General features: G+C 34.4%; 5 protein-coding genes and 1 long non-coding RNA gene across 6 annotated transcripts in view; 3 read left to right on the plus strand and 3 right to left on the minus strand.

Annotated features, from left to right (window-relative positions):
- The first annotated feature begins 1,081 nt into the window (after positions 1-1,081).
- LOC113496768 (homeotic protein labial-like) lies at positions 1,082-1,717 on the plus strand. Its single transcript, XM_026876090.1, has one exon. The coding sequence runs from the start codon at positions 1,118-1,120 to the stop codon at positions 1,715-1,717; it is 600 nt and encodes a 199-aa protein (XP_026731891.1). The 5' UTR covers positions 1,082-1,117.
- Positions 1,718-3,513: 1,796 nt separating this feature from the next.
- Positions 3,514-5,470, plus strand: LOC113496695. The gene is made up of 2 exons (XM_026876000.1): positions 3,514-3,933; positions 4,096-5,470. The coding sequence occupies exons 1-2, from the start codon at positions 3,793-3,795 to the stop codon at positions 5,110-5,112; spliced, it is 1,158 nt and encodes a 385-aa protein (XP_026731801.1). The 5' UTR covers positions 3,514-3,792; the 3' UTR covers positions 5,113-5,470.
- A 472-nt stretch (positions 5,471-5,942) lies between these two features.
- On the minus strand, positions 5,943-7,090 carry LOC113496686 (homeobox protein pnx-like). Its single transcript, XM_026875988.1, has 3 exons — positions 6,940-7,090; positions 6,791-6,857; positions 5,943-6,570 (listed from the first exon to the last, which is right to left on the minus strand). The coding sequence occupies exons 1-3, from the start codon at positions 6,991-6,993 to the stop codon at positions 5,990-5,992; spliced, it is 702 nt and encodes a 233-aa protein (XP_026731789.1). The 5' UTR covers positions 6,994-7,090; the 3' UTR covers positions 5,943-5,989.
- Positions 7,091-7,671: 581 nt separating this feature from the next.
- LOC113496770 (homeobox protein MSX-1-like) lies at positions 7,672-8,873 on the minus strand. Its single transcript, XM_026876091.1, has 3 exons — positions 8,763-8,873; positions 8,376-8,655; positions 7,672-8,285 (listed from the first exon to the last, which is right to left on the minus strand). The coding sequence occupies exons 1-3, from the start codon at positions 8,871-8,873 to the stop codon at positions 7,672-7,674; spliced, it is 1,005 nt and encodes a 334-aa protein (XP_026731892.1).
- Positions 8,874-10,094: 1,221 nt separating this feature from the next.
- On the minus strand, positions 10,095-12,908 carry LOC113496620 (homeobox protein Hox-A3a-like). The gene is made up of 3 exons (XM_026875896.1): positions 11,837-12,908; positions 11,525-11,594; positions 10,095-11,113 (listed from the first exon to the last, which is right to left on the minus strand). Exons 1-3 carry the CDS (start codon positions 12,476-12,478, stop codon positions 10,179-10,181), a joined length of 1,647 nt encoding a protein of 548 aa, XP_026731697.1. The 5' UTR covers positions 12,479-12,908; the 3' UTR covers positions 10,095-10,178.
- A 2,470-nt stretch (positions 12,909-15,378) lies between these two features.
- LOC113496619 overlaps positions 15,379-20,713 on the plus strand; it is a 38,300-nt gene continuing 32,965 nt past the window's right edge. The window contains exon 1 of the long non-coding RNA XR_003400836.1: positions 15,379-15,966. This is a non-coding gene — a long non-coding RNA (uncharacterized LOC113496619). The remainder of the gene's footprint in view (positions 15,967-20,713) is intronic.

Here is a 20,713-nt window from a genome sequence, read left to right on the forward strand (position 1 = left end):
CTCTCGATCTGTTTCTCTTATTGAAAAAAATGACAATACGTAAAATATTACAATATTTTAACAGAATAAAAAGGGAAAAAAATATGATTTTATGAGGAAGGTTATAATGAAGTATTTTACAAAAATTATTCATTTCAACAATATTTATTATGTCTTGGAGATGAAGCCGGGATAATTTCCAATCATATCCAAGACCTTTCATATGTAGATTTTGCTTTATTTTGGTAAACCATATTGATAACAAAATGGCAACTGATAACAAATTAAAAATCGGAACTAATAAGTCGCTAATCACCTAATCGAAGGACAGAGCTTCAAACTACTTTGCTAATTAGTGCTTATTGAGGGGGTTGTTGCAAGCATATAAAATGGAGGTGCGATCCTGACAGTCATTATAATTAACTGAACTTTTGTAGTGAACGTTACTCCTTGTACTTCCTAACAATATGCCAGAGTCTACCACCTCTAGCCAGGCTTCCACGCCAACCCCCTATGAACTCAACGGTGGCGCTGAAGATGGCCACTGGGACCAAGTGTCTACGACCAATAGTGAAAGTGTTATGCAGGCTGTCATGGTAATTGATACATTTATTTATTTCATCCTTTTTAAAAACACATCTAAATATATCAAAAAAACAAAATATTTTGTACATCTTGTCTAACACTCTGTTTTCTTTTTTCACAGCCTTTGGATTGGACCGAGTTGCCGCCTCAGTGTATTGCACCAGTACCAGTATCGAGCAGCAATGTCTCCAGTGAGTACGTCACCAGCAGCGCCAATCATATCAACGTGCTAAGCAATCAAGTCATCTACAGCCCACCGAACTACATCAACGGCCCTTATCAGAGGCCAACTGTTCCCAATGTTCCTAATGGGTACACCACTCTTACCGCTCCAAGGGGAATGCACTCGCATGTCTTAAACGGACATGTTATGCGGCCCCAGAATGGACATCTGACAAGACCTCAAAATGGACCAGTCACTCCCGGCCCAGCGTGGTCGAATCAAACGACACCAGGAAGATTTGTTGCTCAAACCCCCGGGTGGACCAACAACAAACCCGCTGGAGCAGTCAAGAAGCAAAAACGCATCAGAACTGCGTTTACAAGCCAACAGATGATGGAGCTGGAACAAGAATACTCAAGGACTCGTTACTTAGACAGAGCTCGCAGAATAGAGCTCGCAGAGATTCTACGCTTGAACGAGCGCACCATCAAGATATGGTTCCAAAACCGCCGTATGAAGGAAAAGAAGGACAGAGCCGAGAGTCTCGAAGATTCTGAAGAAGCCAGTACAACTGTATCCTCTCCCGAAATGGGCAATGTTCAAATGCCAATGCTTATCCACGAGCAGTACCCTGGCATGAAGAACGATGGTTATAATCAGGGCAATATTTATTTAGAACACTATCCTGCGATGTCGACTCCTATTTCGATGCCAGTTACAAGTTTGAGTACAACGATGCCTGGTGGTCAGATTCAGATTCCAGCGCAGAATATCTACGCATCTTATATGGAGGATGGGTGCCAGCCTCAGTATCAGGAAGTGCACCTACAGGTGCAGCCTTACCCATCGCCCTTCAGCGAAGTTCCAGAGTCTTCTTCAGAAACTGCACCCAAAATAGAAACAGAGGCAACTGAAGTTCCCAGTGACATTATCGAAAAGAGTTGGGATCTGTCGTGGATTAGGTCTGTGCCGTATGAAGAAGAATATTAATTATAGTTATAGTTCTAAGTCATTTCATTGTAAATAATTCATTCAATAAATACCTTACCCAGAATATATATTTTTTATTTGTATGTAAAATGTTGACCTATCACTTATTAAAAGTTTAATATATTTTTTTATACTGTAAGCTATAGATAAGATATAGATAACAGATTTTCAATTTTTGTTTTTGTAAAGAAGAACAATTTTACAAAACACTTGGGCTAATAGTTAGTATCTGGAGGCATGTTACCACATCTCAAACTACATGTTGAGTTGTGGAAGTGTACCGGCGTAGAGTGTCGTCTTCCACAACTGCAATAACATTACCTTAACTGTTGATAGTAGAATCTCTAAACTACTACTCTGAGAAAAATAAAATTATCGAATATTTATTAAAAAAACCTTTTATAAATTACACTTCGTTTCCTTTTTTACTATTTTGTATGTAAATCAATTATTAAATAAATAAATATAATATTTTAATGATTACATGGCGGAGAACTGCAGAAAGTATAGATCTCTCATGAAGATAAAAAACATTCCACCAGAAAAATTATTATTATTAACAGATTTGAACATCTTAGATTAGTAAGAGTCATTTTAATCGACTTCAAAATTGATTAGCTTCTTACTTCTAGATTTATTATTTGTGTTACCTCAGACCTACAGACTAACTGAGCCGATTTTGATTATGGTTTTTTCATTGGCACGAAACAGTTCTTATTTGGAGTAGGTTGTACGTTCTTGTTGTTTAAAAAATATTACCCGTACGGTAATCCATCCTCTATTTCATTTAAAGTAGTAGCAAAATATCAAGAGAGATTGAGAAATGAGAAAAATATTATAATTTATCAGTTTAAAAGAGTACACTGTCCATAGTACAAGAAATCTTAAAACTATTAATTTCTAAGAAATAAAACACAGTATCTATTGAAGTATTTTTGAAGGGAAAACTTCTTTAGGGTTGTTGTATATTTTTTTTGTAATGAGTAAAAACTGTTAAACTCGCGTAGGATACGTGACCTGATTGAAAATTCGTAAGACGAAAACTTCTTTAGCACAATACTGCATCGATAGCGAAATAAATAAGTATTGTATTCCGCCCCATAAATGATAGTCATTTACTAGTGATAATTAAAGCAATTCGTGCAAAAATATTCCCTAACCATTCCAGAATATCAAAAATGCACTACATTAATATTCAAATTTTCACTTCTGCCGGCACTCCCTGAGTGCAACCCGTAGTTTTCTTTTGTATTCCCTCGATCAGTGTGTGAATAGAAAACTCCGTTTTATATTGCAAACGTTTTTGGACTTCAGTGTATGATCGCGCCAATTAAGAAGCTAATTTTAACATAAATAACATAACGCAATAGGCTTTGTAGGACTACTAATACACCATAACATGCCGAATGTAAGTACTGGGATTATGCTTCTAACTGCCTCGTATTAATAATGCACATAACAATACCGCATGAAATTATTTTACCATTGTTTTGTATAAAGATATATTTTTAAAATTTTAACGCTTGTGAGAAACAAGCATTTCTAAAGAAAATGGTCACCAATCCAATTTATGACTATACCAACCGCTGCCGTCAACCTCGATTTATATTTCTAATTATTTATTGTTAAAACTTTAACAGAACTGTGATATTTTTACCGTGCCAGCAAAACAAAAAGTATTTCGCTATGCCTCCTAAAAAAAATACAAGATGAAACATTTTGGTAATAAAATTAAATTTTAAAATGACCCTCTTTTTTCTATCACCGTACCGCAGTGGGTACTTAAAAATATAGTAGACAAGCAATAAAATCTCCAAAAGACAACATAAGGGATATAGTTGCCTTGAATGAATAGTAAACAAGGATAAACAATGCACATGATTAATGTAAATATTAATATCAAATTATACTGGGTACCTACAAGTTCAAACACATTAAGTATTACAACAATTAATAAGAAACATTACGATTATCATCCATCGTACGACAATAATTAGTTAATAGTGTATGATTAGGTAATATTATAATTAAATAATGATTTTCCAATCATGACTCGAAACAATATATAAGACTTCATGAGTTGGTTGCTCTTAGTCGTTTTGTGGGTCGCTGTGATTGATAACATGATAAAACATTTGTTACAAAACTGTGATCAAGATAGTTCTAGTATGCAGAGTGTTGGTGATTTCATTACAATGGATTTTAATATGAAAATGGTGAGCAAATACTTCGTAATAATAATTAATCCCCATAATTGTTAGAAAATTAGGATGTGGAACTTTAATTAGGTTATGTTATATTTTTTTATCTACATTTAAATAATGAACGACGCAGGTAAATTTAGCATTGTCACTCATTCAAATGTTGTTTAATTCCAGATGGATCGTCCCCAGCATCATAGCCCCAAAAAAGTGAAAAGGTTTAGAAGTGCATTTACAACGGATCAAGTTAATTATTTAGAGAAACAATTCAAGAAGTTTCCTTACATAGGCAACGCTCATCGTAAAGAAGTGGCCCTATCTCTAAATATTCCCGAAAGAGCTGTGAAAATCTGGTTCCAAAATCGACGAATGAAAGAGAAAAAAGATGGTTCTAATAAGGAATTTGATATTTTACAAAGTATTCCAAAGTCTTTGGAATTCGCTAAAAGTCAATTAAATAATGCGAGTGTGGTATCAGCTAATGATCAACAAATGCGATCATTACCATTACTGAATGATGTAAACCAATCAAGTTATGATAACGACATGGTCAAAGCCAAATTTACAAATGATATGTCTGTAGTTGCAGACCCGGGAATCAATAATACAAAAGTGAAAGTTGCTCCTGTATCTCAACATGTTGTAACAACTAAAGTGGTTCATCCACCTCCTGTGTTTTTAAACAATGGACATTTGAACCAAGATCCTAGAACACCTAGTGTCAATCTAGATCTATGTAAGAAGCTTCAGACGGAGCCGTTCAAACCATACATCGAGCCTGCGCTAAAGAAGGAAACAATTGAACCAAAGAAGTTTGAATCAATAAGTCCAATAGAGCAGACTGCACCAGAAGACTTATCAGCGAGTAGAAAACCTATTTATTCTCCAATGATACAACCTCCTTACACTAACGCTGGTTATGTATCTATAACGCCAACGGTATCGCCGTTTTACGCTCAACCATACATATCTGCAAGTGGTGTTGTTTGGAAACCAGTCAGTGTATTACCTGTGGTTCCTTCTCCAGCCACTCAAGGCAGTACAGTGTATGATATGCCAGATAGTACTGCGAACAGATCATGTAACTGTGATTGTCATGCTAACTCTCAAATGTCTTACAATTATCCCCAACAGTCATCTCCAAGATACATTATTACTAGTATGCCATTTCAGAATCCCAGCACTAAGTTCTAAAATACATTTACTTGTAATGGTTTTAATAATACATCTCTAGTCTGTTATAGACGTAGTATGTTTTTAAGGAGTGTTATTTGTGATTCTAAATCCCTTGTATATATTTGACTTGTATTTTTGTGTGTAAAAGTATGAATAAAACCAAACTATTTCATTGTGTAATTCTTTATTTTAAATTCATTAAATATTTATAACAAAATCATAACACTAATAGGTAGTTGACACTATATTTCTAATTTATTATACGCTAGAAAGGTCTACATTTTCAAACACACGTAGGTTATATTAATATCTACAAAGAAATAGGTTACAAAGACTTAAGATAAAATATTGAAAAAATAACAAGAAGCAGAAGAAAAGTCACTATTATTCCTTATAAATAATCTAATAAAGTAACCAACACTTTCTAGGCAAAGTATAAACTTCAAAAATAATAAAGTTCTTAAGAATAAGTTCATAAATAGTTTTCTGAATAACTTAAAATAAACAAGACTATCTGTAATACAATATTTACATCCACTGTGGATGAGAAAAACAATACTTAGGCAGGTCTCGGCAGGCACAATCTAAATCTAAATAAATGTCAATAATAATAACTACAATACTGGTAGAAATGTATTTTTTATTTTACTTACCTAAAAATACTTATAATTACTTTTATATTAATATTAAACTAATGTAGGTAAACAAGAATAAACTAAAATATCGACTCGCACAAACATTCTATAAATGTCAATATTTTAATAAATAATTTTTATATAAATCTACCCTGTTAATAAATAAAATATATTAATTCCTTTTTTATATAATTTGCTATCGTATTTTAAATATTTATTTATATTAATTCTCTTTTCGATATAATTCTTTTAGTATTTATTTAAATAGGAGTATAATAGGGGTAGTAATTAGACGACCAACAGTTATTGACATCATTACCAAATTGATTGAAATTCCCTTCACCGTTACCATAATTAAATTCATAAGGATAGTACTGAGTTTGATAAATATTATTGTCCCTACAAAAATAGGACGCGAAATTAGATGCTTGCATTTCTTGCCCTTGGTTGTAATAAGTAGGTAGTTGGTACATTTGCTCAGTGTTATAGTAACATTGGTTTGATGGTTCGCTTTGCTGGTCGTTGTTGACTTGTAAGGGAGGTGAAGCGGCTTCTGAGGGTTGCGAAGGGGGTGAAGAAGGTACTGTTGGAGTATCATTACCTGTTTCACTTGAAGACTCGTAACTGGATTCTGATGATTCTCTTTTCTCCTTCATTCTTCTGTTCTGAAACCAGATTTTGATGCATTTGTCTCCAATGTTCAAGGTCTTGGCCAGTTCAGCTCGTCTCTCTGAATCGATGTAGCGATGGCGGAGGTATGTGCGTTCTAAAGTACGTATTTGTTCTGTTGAAAACGCTGTGCGTACTCTCTTCTGCTTTTTCTTTATTGTTCTGGTTATACCTGACATAAAAGTAAAAATACATGAGCAACACACTTAAAATCAAGATAGTTGTATAGCTTCTTTCTCTGTCTAGCCCTTTTCTTTCTTTCGTTATGCTAAGGTCTTGTCTTATTCAACCAAATATTTGACATTACATATCTAATTTTCTTGGGTAATGTGGTAACGTGTCAAAATGCCGATTATATAAAGTTTTACTAACAATCGTACGGAAATACGTACCATTTGATTTTTGTGGTACATTTTCTGGCCATACAGTAGTAAACGGTCGATTTTCCCAACATGTGATCTGGAAAAAACCACTATCTGGTTAATTTCATAACCTAACAATTTTCCACAGTCAGAAGAAAATACAATTTGACAAATATTACCTCATTTTTGTTCTTTAAGGGTGCTAAAGCAGTTAATAAAATATTTTGAATCATTATGAACTAGCAAAATCAAATAAATTATAAATATTCTAAATCACTGGTCCAAACAGCACGCTCTCACTTCAATCATTAACTTTTGTGTCACGATAACGTACTTTTCCTAAAGATTTTTAGATGTACCGACATTTGTTTCACAACTAATGCTTATGGGTTCGAAATACCCACAAAAGATCACACTTTTATAGTAGATTTAATTAAATACGCCAAACAAACTTGTTACGTTCATTAATTTTGGTTGTATAACTATTTCGTCTATTTTCGTTAGATTTCACGAACCTCAAGCCATTATCAGGCCTATGATGATAAATTTTTGAATTATTTATAGCAATGTTGTGCAATCATGACTGCACCAACGACCGAGATATTATTATGCTATTATAGGTCAGTAAGTGGAGTGGGAATTAATGTTCTCCTTGTTCATCACTAGCTATATCAAGACTGGATTGAACAACATCAAAGAATGGGTTAATTCTTCTATGGCTGCATTTCAGCAATAATAAAAATGGTTTATGCAATCCACAAATCGCTGTCATTCATCGTTCATTCGAATTATGTTTTAGTCAATGAAATAAAGTTCAGAGCTAATTTTAAAATGTATTTATTGTTCTTATAAATATAAATTAAGTTACTACAAACTAAAAATAAATTAAAGGTAATTTGCACACTAGAATATCACAAAGAAAGCATAGTTTGTAAATCAAAAAGCCTTTGCAAAGACTCCTTAGGTTGTGATGGTTTCCAACCAGTTGAAGATTCTAAATCTTCATCATTGCTATCGGTAACGCTGGCTGGTGATATGGGCTCATACACTGGACTGTTATCACTTCCTGAACTTTCTTCAGAATGAACATCAAGACATTTCACCAAAAAGTCATCTATTACATTTGCCAGATTACCCATTATGACATCATCAAGAGTGACGTAACCAAATTCATCGGTCTTTTCATTTATACGTGATTCTACTACATCAAGACGATTCGCTGGAGAAAGTCTGTCTTCTACCGCTTGTTCGAATTCTTCTTGCTCTTCTGCAGATTGTTCTGACATTCTTTTGATCTTCAAGCGTCGATTCTGGAACCATATTTTGACGGCTTTGTCGTTAATTTGTAGCTGTTGCACGATGCTTTGCCTCTCTTCCCTTGAGATATATTGTTTCCTTTTGAAAATTTCTTCTAAAGCTTCCACTTGTTCGGTGGTAAAGATGGTGCGCTTTCTCTTGCGCTTGACGACCGCTTTGAAGTTTCCTTTAGAGGTTGGTGCGACTGAAAACAAAGAAACATCATTTTAAAATACATCGCCACTAGATATTTAACATATTTTTGGATGAATGGGAATGTAACGAATATTATTACGTTAACCCAGTGTATAATACTTACTTGTGATGTGAGCATGATGTTTCCTCAACATAAAGTGATTATCTTGTCGAGGCTGAACTGGCTGCGTTTGGGGTTGCAGCTGAAACACTGGATAGGATACTGGCTCAGGTGTTAGAGGAGTGTACTGGTAAGAGCTATGAGGAGTAACTGAGTAGTTACAGAACTGGCTGCTCGCAAAGTTTGCGGTTTGATCGTTCTCAGTTGCAAACTCAAGTAATTCTGGATCCAATGGTGAATGTATGAGCTGTTTATATCCATTTTCTGCATCAGGTTGTGTTGCCTGAAAATAAAATGCAGAAATTAATATAAGGACATTATTTTATACCTGAAAGTTTCGTGTAGGTTGTGACAAAGAATAAAAGCGTATACGCAAAAGGTGCAACGTACTGTATGCTCTGAATAATCCAGATTGCGGTATACATTTTGATCTGTACTACCTTCAACCTGGTTGACAGCGAAAGACATGTCACAGAGAAACTCGGTTTGGTAAGAAGCCATGATTCCTGTGTGTACTGGGATCAAATGATGTCAATTTGGAATATTCACTACCCTTTTATACGTGTTACCTCTTTGGCTAATTAGTAATTAGCTACCCCTTCCACAGGTGTTTCGCTAATGGTTGATAGTAATCCTTTTATTACTGCCTAATTAGGCTGAATTGAAATAAAAAAAAACATGTTTACATTTAAGGTTTTAGATGAAAAAATAAAAACAAGGATATGTAAACATGTTTATCGAAATTACAAGCTAAGACAAGCTTAACTGTGTTTAGGAAATGAAGACTTGTACTAATGCCAATAGTCATATAATAAATATCATAATTAAATTGATCGCAAGCTTTTAGATGCTTTATTCTAACATCTACCCATCTAACATTTTACGCATATTCATAAATCACCATTTTATGTTCTGCCTGGCATGAAGAATTACAACTTTTCCTTATTTTAAATTTTAATTATCATTTACGTTATCGATGCAATTGCCAAATTGTCTAATTACTTAAATACCCTCTATAATTGCCTAGACTCGTAATTGATTTTCGTGATTCACTATTTGATAGCTGATAGTTTATAATAATTCCGTTTATTTATTATCTAACTGCTCTATTGCTTTTTCATGATTGGAGAATTTTTGGGAGGATTTTCAAATACTGAAACAATTTTATGCAACTTTATCTAATGCGTGTGCAACGATGCAATGCAAAATGCCTATGTCAAATAAATAGGCTTTTATTAAGATTTGATAACTTTATTATATTATGTAATAATAACTGCAATCACTCTAAGGTTTGCTGTAAGAGAAACCAACTCTGGATTAAGCTCGCGTTTGTACACAAACTTTGCAAAAACATATTGTCGAGGTGTGTGATTGTGACATGTGATATAAAGTATAAACAAATAAAATAAATCTTGGTTTTATCATTTGGTATTTTGCTGAATTGTGTGTGTCCGACTAAATAGCTACTAACCTATCTAAAACATACATTATTAAGTACGTGATTTCGGGGAAACGTTGGGATTTCAGTTATTTTAATCATATTATTATCATTGAACCTCAGAAATGAAAATCATGGTTAAAAAAGTAGGAAACATTTTTCATAGATTTTTTATTAAAGATAAATGATACAACGTCCTTAAAATAAAACTTAAGTAGCTTAAAACTAGAAATGAAAATATATTTTTTTACTCGAAAAATAACTTTTTACAAACAGATGGCAACAGCAATTATGGCATAAATTGTAATATTTACAATTAATAACATGTCTAAAATATAAGAAATAACAAATTAAGTAATAAGTAAGTGTTATAAGGATATGTAGGAAGAATATTTACTAGTCGCGGTTGAGGCATGTTGACCGGCCGGGTCTGAAGGCGGGGCTATGTACGAGAAGTACGGGTCTTGAGATAATCCCAAATTACCTGTTCTTGAATGCAGATTATTGTCTTCATACGTAGGCATTGTTGAAGACATAGAAGTATTAAATCCATAATTATCAGTCGTCGTAGACGGTATAACGACACCGCTTGGCAGAGGGTTGTAGTATGTCGATCCTGCACTAAACCGCACTAAATCATCGTTCAACTTCAAGTTGGCCCCGTTCGGCACGTAGCTATCAGATGTCATCGAAGGCAGAGCGTTAGCATTCGGTGGCAGTGATTCATCGTTGCTGTACCGATAAACCTCAGACATCGGTGAGTAAGCGGTCCTACTCGTCCCCTGCGTGTAGTATGATGAATAAGACAAGTTTGGTGTATACGATGGCAGTTCCATTGTGCTCTGCGGCCCTTTTATCACAGATTTCAATGGATTGATTGTCGAGTATTCGGGAGGTCTTGCGACGCTGTCGTTGGATTGGAGGTAGATTTTGTGGTGAGATGTGTGGCTGTCAGACAGCAGGCGCCTGTGCCGGTCGTGTCCCCCACAGCTTCTCCCATGACTCATCTTGTGATCTTGGCTCGGAGACATCTCTTTAGAACTTGAGGGACTGCTGTCATCTACTGATGAAGACGGCTTGTTATGTTTATTGTCTTTCTTGTACTTCATTCTTCGGTTTTGAAACCATATTTTGATTTGTCTCTCCGATAGTTGTAAGTAGTTCGCGAGTTCGATGCGTCTTGGACGGCAAAGATAACGGTTTTGATGAAATTCATTTTCCAATTCGACTAGCTGCGAGCTGGTGTAAGCTGTGCGAGCTCGTTTCGTAAATCCTTTTTGGTAAGATGTCTCGGTTGACATTCCTAAAAATAAAACAATATACTTAAAACACAATAAGAAGATACATAATCAATCAAAACAATTTTTACAATAAACTAAAGTAAACTTAAATTTACATTTTTAAAACTATTTCAATATAAAAAGAAAAATCAGAAGGCTGGTCTATATTTTGCCCAAAGAATTAGCAATGCCATACAACGTGGCAATGCAGCCAGCCTTCTGGGCACGTTTCCCGACTTTGGCAGGGATGAAGATTTAGTAGTCTTTTTTGACGCTTTGTAAATAATGTAGATTTTTCTTTTTCCATAAGAAGTAAATAATGCATTTGTAAAAATATTGAATATTATTTAGAAAATAACTTGAACAGAATTCATCCAAATAAATACTTACAAAATTATAATAGGTTAAATTAAACATTGTGTTGTGTTACTAACCTGTAGCTGACAAAGACGAAGAAGCTCGAATAGTAGTGCTTGAGGGAGACTTGTTACTCCATGAAGGATTCTGAAATATGAAATACCACTTTAGAATAACGTCCAACGTTGACTGTGTTAAACAATACAATAAGGTAGGTTCGATACAATTCTTAATTGATACTATCTATAATAAAATTAAAATGCCATTAGGAATCCGGTTATTCTGCTGCAAATCACCTTCAACTCCCGGTCTCATTTGGCGTCAAAGCAAAAATACAAATTTTTGTCATTAAATTATAGATATAAAGATCGTTTTAGCGTGACAGTTACCTGACTGGGAAAACTAGAATCGTGCAAGTCGTCGATTTCTCTTGCAGGATCTTTTATGACATCGCTGCCTAGACCACTTCTTCCATGATAGCGAACAGGTTCATTAGCGACATAGCTTCGTGAGTAAATTACTTGATTTTCAATATGTGTTGCGGTTGAATTGAAAATGTTGTCACTTTTGTCGATACAATCTTCCGCGATTACTTCTTCTGTACCAGAACCGTAGTTATTTGAATTGTTGCTGATATTCTCGTAGTTTGGCATGTGGTACTCATATCTTGGTTCTAATTCTTCTTGGGTGTTAACGGGGTTATAAGATTGGTGTAAACCAAGAATATCTTGTATGCTGAATCCTGTCGAGTCCCTTGAGTTGTAATCTTGTACGAAGGCGTTCGGTATTGACGACAAGGCTTCTGGTTTGCAATCTGAGAATACATTGTCAGAGACATTGTAGCTGACACCATCGGACAGTATATCCGCAACACCATGGGATGTCACTCCGCCAGTTTTGCAGTCTCTCTGCGATGTCTCTATAGGATCGTACTTTGGTAAGCCTGGATTTGAGAACTCTGATGTAGTTGAATCTCTAGAGTCTTCTTGATCGGAATGTAGACTCGGAGGCGATGGGGTTGCTGTTGACATGTTTACAATCCTTACACTCTTAAGATAACAATCACTGACACATACTTTATTATGATTACGACCAGTGTTATTGTTAGCACATAAAATTGTTTAATCACTAAGCACCTAGGCGACCGCACGGAATGAGACTTGTTTACAAAATGCTTTTCGTCACCTGAATGTCATGTTAATTTGGTAATGACTTTGTTTCTCTGTGTGTATATTGAAAAAAGGTTGTTGCGTTTGTGTGCAACCGATAAGACCAAAATACCGGGTCTCCGATAGTGTGCATTCAATAGATAAGTTTAAAATCTGTTTCGGTAGCCAGCTCGCTTGTCACAACTACTTATCCTAAATTTATTTGTCTGTTGAAGTAATTCGTCATATCTCTTTCTGTCAGAACGTTGTTTTTGTCTTAATCTTTAAACAAAATTTAAATAACTCAAATTCATTTAAGTTCCTAATTGAGTGAAGAATCTTATTTGTTATAGGCGAGGGAAAATTCTATAAACTGACTAGTAAGAGGAAGCATTTTTCGGAAATCAGATATATTAGTACACTAAATTATCCGTCCAACTTTTTCATAGTACCATCTTAAACTGTTAAGGCTTGTATTCTCGCTAGAGACCTTGTGCATTTGGACGATTGCGGGTTTGATATAAATGCAGTATTTATACGGGACGCATTTTTAAATAGTTATTATAGAAATCAGACATATTTTTAAAAAGTAACCAAACCAAATCATTTTCCTATGTATTGCAAAGCAGTTGATTTTTTTATAATGTTCTTTTATTAAAAATAATGTAGTTAAATTATTTTATCTCTACGAATTGGAGGTGATTTGGGGATTTTTTTACTTGTTATGTGATGCCAATAGAAAAATTATGGCTAAACCAAATTAGGTATCATATCATGTAGATTACTAACTATTTCATGCATATATAAATTCTCTGTAAGTGCCGACGAAAAGTTGTTTCATTTGCACGCTTTTTTCAAGCTTTTTACGAAAGAGCAGCCTGCTTTTTCTAAAGCCAGCTTTCATCACCAGTGGTGTCTAATAATAACAGGAAATCATAGTATCAAGTTGAAAGTTATGCTGTTGGTACTATAGGTTTAAACTTGCAACCTTTCACATAAAACTAAGACCTCCGATAGTTGTGGTTTTACCAATGATTTGTGTTTCATGACTAGTCAATTAGACATGAACACGAGCCGATAGCTTGACCACAATTTCTTACGTAGGTAATGTAGGTCTCTACCTACTTGCACTTACTGATATGAAACTCATTAAGATACAACCAAGCGAATTCTGAACCAAACAAATATTCCTTTAAAATTTTAAATATACCAAATATTTTGTGTCTTCGAAGTGTGAAACCTTAAGTAATGGATTTCGCAAATCCAATAAGTGCTTTAGAAATTAAAAAGGATTATAATGGACGAAACAATTAAGGTAACGTGCTAAGCGATATAGTTTGAAATGTTACTCTTGAATGCAATCAGAAACCTATTGAGTTTGTATCAGATGATTAGTGCTAGGAATATATTGACAAAAATGGCAAAATGATGAAAAAGTTGGCTTAAGCTTAAGTGTCATTGATCCGCCTTGAAAGCTACACAAATTGTTAATCATACAAATAAGTAGTAGCTAGAAAGTAGAATTGAAACATTAATGACAATTTCTGTCCCATTGTTGAACAGTCATGCAATAAACTAATAACTAATAATGATTTTGATGACTTAACAATAATAGGTCCTAATTTAGATGCAAAGTATTATGCCAGTGCAAGTATTTTTTTCTAAAGGTTTGTAATGTAAATTAATTACGTGAATACTACGAATAACTCAGGGGACAGATTGATGGAGATACATCTGCAGTTAATAAAGTTTACATATTTATTGCAATGATTAAATTAAATTGAATTATCTTTTTTTTTATTAAAGCAGGTATTGAATTTAATGAATAGTAGTTTGGAGAGCTTAATCTAACAAAAAATCAGATTATAACAAATGAAAAAAGTAATATTTGGGAATTCGTCTGCGGTTGACGTTATCGTTGGCTCAGCATTTATCTCAACTGAATAAGGTTGAGTTCCGTAACAGACTTTAATAAGTAAAAAAGGTAAAATATTAAAGGATTTGTTCACTCCACATATTGAATATTTTATTTTTATTTTTTATCACGAGACAATAACCAAACAAATACAATTAAAAGTCCTTCTTTATGACCTTCCGGACAATAAAAGCGTATAATATTCGATTGTACAAAATCAGCTGCTCTGGCTGCGAACCCGCGACCCTGGCTATTGTCTCGAATGATGGATGAGTCCAATGCGTGAGGGACCGGCGCTTTCGCAGCTTACGTTTGTTCCGCTACCGGTCTGACAGATTATGACGTCATAAATTCGTATTATATGTCCAGCGAAAAGCTGTGAATTTGTTAAAAAAAAATGTTGGTTGAAGTTAATGTGGCTTGATTGGTTTTCGATGAAATCAATTGTTATTTTGTTTTTTTTTTATTAGGTAAGATTAGGTCGCAGTCAATTACACAATTATATTATTATAGCAATTTTGCAATATAACTTGAACGGACTTTCAAATAGTTTAACCATTGGATTATTCGACGACATGTAGAGTCTATCCATTTACGTGACCATGCCGAACCCACCGAGCGCGACGTGCTGTGGCGCGGGTTCGATCCCTGTGAAGGACAAACATTTTAGTATTTGAAATTACGTTTTGTTTTGAGTCTGATGTTAAAAAAGGATAGATTTTTATGTTGAAATGCACATGTTTTTGTTTGTCAGTAAATAATGCTACGATGAATCTATGCTAGCTAATAATCTTTTTGCACTCGTAATTTGTATCATAAAATACAAATGTATTATTTTTATTTGAATTAAATATTTTGTTTTATTCGGTAGTGTCCAGTTTTACCATTTTTGTGGGTAGACTGCAATAACGGCAACGGGAAGCTACCATATGTTGCCAGTATTACATTGTGGGAATAATCAGATTCACAACGTGTCAAACATCCTTTATGAAGCATAGAAACCGTTAAGTTTAGTAAAATTTACTGCTTCTGGACAAAGCGGACTAGTTCGGCCGAGGACCCCAGGCTCATAACGTCAAAGCGATGATATATTACAATTTGCTCAAAGGGGACCCTTTTTTGTTCTCGCCGGTAATGGTTTAGTTTAATCGACACCGGTGAGAGACAGAGATATAGTTTTTTGTAGGTTAGAACGGGACAAAAGACGAGCGTTTCATTCCCGCCGAAGAGGAAAGTGAGTCAAGCTGAGCTGCGTATGGATGACTATCAACAGTTTGCTTTAGGATTTTGTTAGTGACGTTTGTGAATGTCAGCAAGCGATATTTTGGCTATATTGTGAGCTATAAACGTAAAAACTTTGTGGAAACGACAACGAGATGTTATGAAGAAGCAGTATTTGGGGTGATGACGAAAATTCGCAGGCCGAGGTAGAAAAAAAAACATTATAATGTCAGAGGTTAGTGAGGTATCGATCGGCTTTTACTTATGTAGCTTCACTGAGAATAATGCCATCTGTTTATAGCAGCGGAATCTTCCTGAAACCTTCAGGGAGTGAAACGAATCTGTTTTTATGTTCAGGCTTCAGGGGTGGCGCTACTGTTGTATTAAAGTTCCGATAGATGGCGCTGTTTGAACTTTTTTTGAATTCATATTTATTATTGATGATGTTACATTTGCAATTAAGATTCTTTATTTATTTACGCCTTTTGTATAAAGTTTTCTTTTATTTCTTTCTTTTATAAAGGTGTTAGAATCTGTAATTATTGCTTTAACTTTAACAGCGCCATCTGTCGATATAACGCAGTAACCACATTGTGCTTTCGTTTTGCCCATGTATAAATTAAAGTAGGTTGTATAGCTCAAATAGACTTACGTATATCAAATATGTACGTAATCTGTGGTATGACGCAGATTGGGATCATGCAGTGGCTTTGTCTTGAGGTATTGCAAAACCCCTTTCGCCGAATTACGATCTGCCCCATAATATTTGGGTATAGTTTTGTATTAGGAGTTTACCTACGTGTCGTGTATTATTTTATTTTCTTAGTTTTCATCTTACTCAAATCTGAGTCAAAATAGGATCCAGATATTCTTAAGATTTTTAATGGTTGATGATATAATAGTAGTAAACGGACAATGAAAAGTAAATTATTGATCAGCACATAGATATAGCACCTTGATATTATTGCCTTTTTGATTGTGCAGTATGTTTGCCTGAATTAGCATGGCCACCTAAGTTCACATTGTGGAATGCAATAAACGTATTGAGTAATGAGCACATGCTTAAAGACTAATAAAATCTAAGTAGAAAGATACATATTATGCCATGTTAGGTAAGCGACGTTTTGGTTTGTTAAAAACGAAATCTTTAAGTTACCTCTGTCAAAGCACCGAATCTTAAATGAAAAGTAAGCTTACAAGTATTACCAAAATCCTTTGAGTGCTATCTTCGGGAATTCCTTACAAAGTCATTCAATAAGTGCCTTTTGATCCCGAAACCAGTCGAAAATACTGTATACCACTTTATTGTGTATTAGCGAAAGAGTTTCTCCACTTTACCGTAGGCGTAATGTATCCCAAGTGTAGGAAGGTACAGACACCAACAAAAATCCATGACACTATCAGATTTCCAAAGCTTTGAAATTCAATGGGGTGGAAGTACTTAGTATTGGGACTAGGAAACCAGATAGGCGAAACACCATAATGAGTCTATCTTGTTGCAGTATGTAGTGGGCAGCCCTTTGCCCAGAAGTGGTAAACAGCAGGCTAGATAAAGTAGATATTCTTGCTCAGCGACTTTCGTTGCTAACCTTACCTAAAATCATGTTATCGCATAAAAGGATTGAGTGCTTTCGCGGACGTCACGAATCGTTACACGGCTCCACAAACTTAATACTCTTAGAGATGAAATGCATTTAGTTTTATACAAATATTATGATAGCGATGAGTAAGTTATGACGTTATAAATACTTAAGTACTATCAGCTTCAAGTCTGTAAACGCACTTGGATTTTTACAAAACAATTATACACAGTTTCTTTGGAATTCAAGGTTTAAGTATAAGCGTTTGATAAGGGGCACTTAATTGAGCAACTATGTAAAAGATATTTTTATAGTTATTTTCGTGAGGTTGATCCATTATTTAAAGGGAATTGTTTAAATACCCGTGAAAAAACCATTGCATCATTTAGGTAATAACTAATATTTTTGTATTCGATTTAATGTCAGACCGTTTTCATTTAGTGATCTTTAAAACTTTTCTTCATAAAGAAATATCTGTAGTATAAGTTACGCTGTTTTATATTAAACGTCAAAACAACAGTACAGACGAAAAATATGTATCGTTTGATGACAACACCACTTTCAACTCAAGCTGAATATTTCAACATTTTCAACTTATAACTGCAGGCCAAGATTTGCGGGTTTTCACAGTAATTGCACAAGTTTGTCCGTTTCTCGCAATACATAAATCGCAAAAGAAATTTTGAAGTGCTCGGGTGAAACCGCTGGCGTCTGAATTAATTTCGTTCTTGCAAATTTACAATGTTGGAGTTACGACAGTTGCGACGAATGCGTCTGTTCCGACGTATACGACGATTCCGATGTAGTTTCTGGAATCTGTAGAACTTGGGGTAGTGCAGCTTGTACTTATGTTTTGGATGGAGGGGTGTCTGGTTCAGAATTGTGTAGACTAATAATTGAACTCTGTTGAAGCCTGGGCTTAATAAATTGGTTCAGAATGATGTTTGCATAGAACTGAAGCGTTTTTTTTTAATCAAAATGAAACCAACCACCTACCACCGAACCACAAAACCATACATGTCATCGATATTTTTTGTTAGCATGATGTCTGAATACAGCGTTACTTAAATACGTTAATTCAAGCTAAATAGAAAAGTGTTTGCTGGTATAAACGATGCTTTGAGCAAAACAAGTAAATTTTCTTTAAAGGGTTTATATTCGGGTATTTTTTTTGTTGTGTGCCTTTTCTAATTTAGAGACAAAAAGTTGAAGAATTTTCCAAATTCTACTAGTTTCGAGTTAACTGAAAATACTGCGTAATGGAATCCCTATAAAGCAACGAATTCAATTACTTTACACGAATAGATTAAAAAAAGTAATCGCAGCTTCTCTTGTATATACTGTACCTACATCTATAGAGAGAAGGGTGTCTGCGTCTGTCTGGTAACAGTAAAACACGATTAAACTGAACTTTGTAGTGTAATGTCTATGGCGTCTGGGCGTCGCGACACACTGGAATCAATGGCTCTCGTATAAATTGTGTTAAAAACGCTTATTTTTTGTGCAAGGGTATTTCTTAATTTATCGTTTTCTTGCTTTAATCTAAGTGCGTACTTTTGGTTTCCCGTTTCATGAATAATCGTATTATTCGATTAATTCATAAAATACAAAATAAAGTTTATATGGTTTAAGCATGACGGTTTTTAAAGAGCTGTACGTACTTAAAAAATCTTTAGGTAAAAAGACGAAATTCAGAAACTTACTTTAAAGAGAAGACAGCTTTCGGCAATACACCTAAGAATTATATTTTATCATAAAGATTTGCAATATCAGATGTTTGTCACGTGACAAATAACGTTATATTACATTCATCATCCAAAATAATATATCAACTTATAACATAGCAAACACACGTACATCCATCCACAGAGAAGCGTCAACAACATCGCCTCGCTTGTGCCTTAACGTCAGATGGATAGAGTCTAATTTTGCAGTTCCCTGTTGTTATAACCATGTGGTAAAGTATACAGAGCTTTATATTAAAAACGTTCTCGCCAGGCAGATGCTGCGAATGAGCCTGTTAACGCTAGTTCTGAACTCATGCCAACACTTGATACGAAATGGGCCGGATCGACTTTTATTGTTATAACTAGTGATTACACCCGGGTTTGCGTGGACACGGTGTACGCGATGCATTGGTCGCAGCCATTAAGCGGTCTACGGGGTTTGCAATACTGCAGAGTAGATAATTACTATTTTCACAGGAGGTCTATAGTCGAACAGACAACTAATAACTTGAAGTTTAACAAAGTAGTCAAATATTATGCAAATCGGAAATATTGATTGTATCCATAATTACTATTCTGATTTCTGAAATTATATACTATGTAGTAAATATATTTTTAAATTGAGCCCTGAAAACCACTTTTATTATATATAAATACATGATAGGAATTCTAGTTCAAGAAAATAGAGGACCTGTGAAAGTCGTTGGAATATCGCGAATTTAATTTGAAATCTCGATGGAGTCCGATCTAAATGCCTATTTTTTTTTTCTTAAATTTTATGAACACTAGGATAAATCTAAATCGTTTTGATGTCATCGTCAGTTTCTATTTCTCACATCTTCAACAAATACTTTGATTTGAATCGCTGTTAACACTGCCTCATGGTAATTTTATGACAGCTGTAAAATTTACCATCCAATTATAGAGGGGATGATTTATTTTTTATGCCCTGCTCACTAAGTAACAGAGCTGTTGATGAATTAAGAATTATTATTTGGTAATATACTTTTTGAATAAGGTTCTAATTATATAAAAATAAGTTTGCCTACGTGTTTAAGTAGACCTTAAAAAAGCTTTTAAAACAAAAATAAACAATAATAAGACAAATTAAAATAAAATTGTCAGCAATTTTTTAAACGCTTTGAACAACTTCTTTTGGATTTATACAGAAATTTGATGCGTAATCTAATTGTTTTTTTTTTGGGATGACAATAGTCATACCGAAAAAAAAATGGACGTTAATGGACGTTGCTAAGACTGTGCAATAGCACAGTCCATTAAAAAGTTCATTTTCGAATTAAATAAAAACTAATTATTTTTTAAATAAATCGTTACACTAAAGCGACCAGACACAACTACACTCACACGAAATGCGTAACAAATTCCCTAGCCATATTTTCGGAGCATTGTTCCCATTGTCGCCGACAATTATACAAGGGGTAGCATCCCTACGCTAGCCAATGCAGACTCCATCTCACACAAAGACCTACCCTTCCTCTCAACCAACAACTATTAATGTAGCCAGCGCATAATAGAAACTGCGTGTTTTCAGGGGTCAATATTAAATGGTCAGCTTTGTTGAGCATGTAGGTACAATTTTACTTTTTTGTACTATTTGTTCAGACTTAACGGCCAGTAACTATGTACATACAACGGTATTTATTATTTTATTGAT

This window comes from Trichoplusia ni, chromosome 8 (assembly GCF_003590095.1).
Source record: "Trichoplusia ni isolate ovarian cell line Hi5 chromosome 8, tn1, whole genome shotgun sequence".
Taxonomy (NCBI): domain Eukaryota; kingdom Metazoa; phylum Arthropoda; class Insecta; order Lepidoptera; family Noctuidae; genus Trichoplusia; species Trichoplusia ni.

Coding starts and splice junctions, on each gene's coding strand:
- LOC113496686 (XM_026875988.1), bottom strand. CDS start 6,993: ATGATTCAAAATATTTTATTAACTGCTTTAGCACCCTTAAAGAACAAA. Junction 6,858..6,939: donor CCTTAAAGAACAAAAATGAG/GTAATATTTGTC, acceptor GGTTTTTTCCAG/ATCACATGTTGGGAAAATCG. Junction 6,571..6,790: donor TGTACCACAAAAATCAAATG/GTACGTATTTCC, acceptor CTTTTATGTCAG/GTATAACCAGAACAATAAAG.
- LOC113496620 (XM_026875896.1), bottom strand. CDS start 12,478: ATGTCAACAGCAACCCCATCGCCTCCGAGTCTACATTCCGATCAAGAA. Junction 11,595..11,836: donor ATTCTAGTTTTCCCAGTCAG/GTAACTGTCACG, acceptor TTCATATTTCAG/AATCCTTCATGGAGTAACAA. Junction 11,114..11,524: donor TTCGTCTTTGTCAGCTACAG/GTTAGTAACACA, acceptor TTTTATTTTTAG/GAATGTCAACCGAGACATCT.
- LOC113496695 (XM_026876000.1), top strand. CDS start 3,793: ATGAGTTGGTTGCTCTTAGTCGTTTTGTGGGTCGCTGTGATTGATAAC. Junction 3,934..4,095: donor TGGATTTTAATATGAAAATG/GTGAGCAAATAC, acceptor GTTTAATTCCAG/ATGGATCGTCCCCAGCATCA.
- LOC113496770 (XM_026876091.1), bottom strand. CDS start 8,873: ATGGCTTCTTACCAAACCGAGTTTCTCTGTGACATGTCTTTCGCTGTC. Junction 8,656..8,762: donor TGGATTATTCAGAGCATACA/GTACGTTGCACC, acceptor TTTTATTTTCAG/GCAACACAACCTGATGCAGA. Junction 8,286..8,375: donor ACATCATGCTCACATCACAA/GTAAGTATTATA, acceptor GCGATGTATTTT/AAAATGATGTTTCTTTGTTT.
- LOC113496768 (XM_026876090.1), top strand. CDS start 1,118: ATGATGGAGCTGGAACAAGAATACTCAAGGACTCGTTACTTAGACAGA.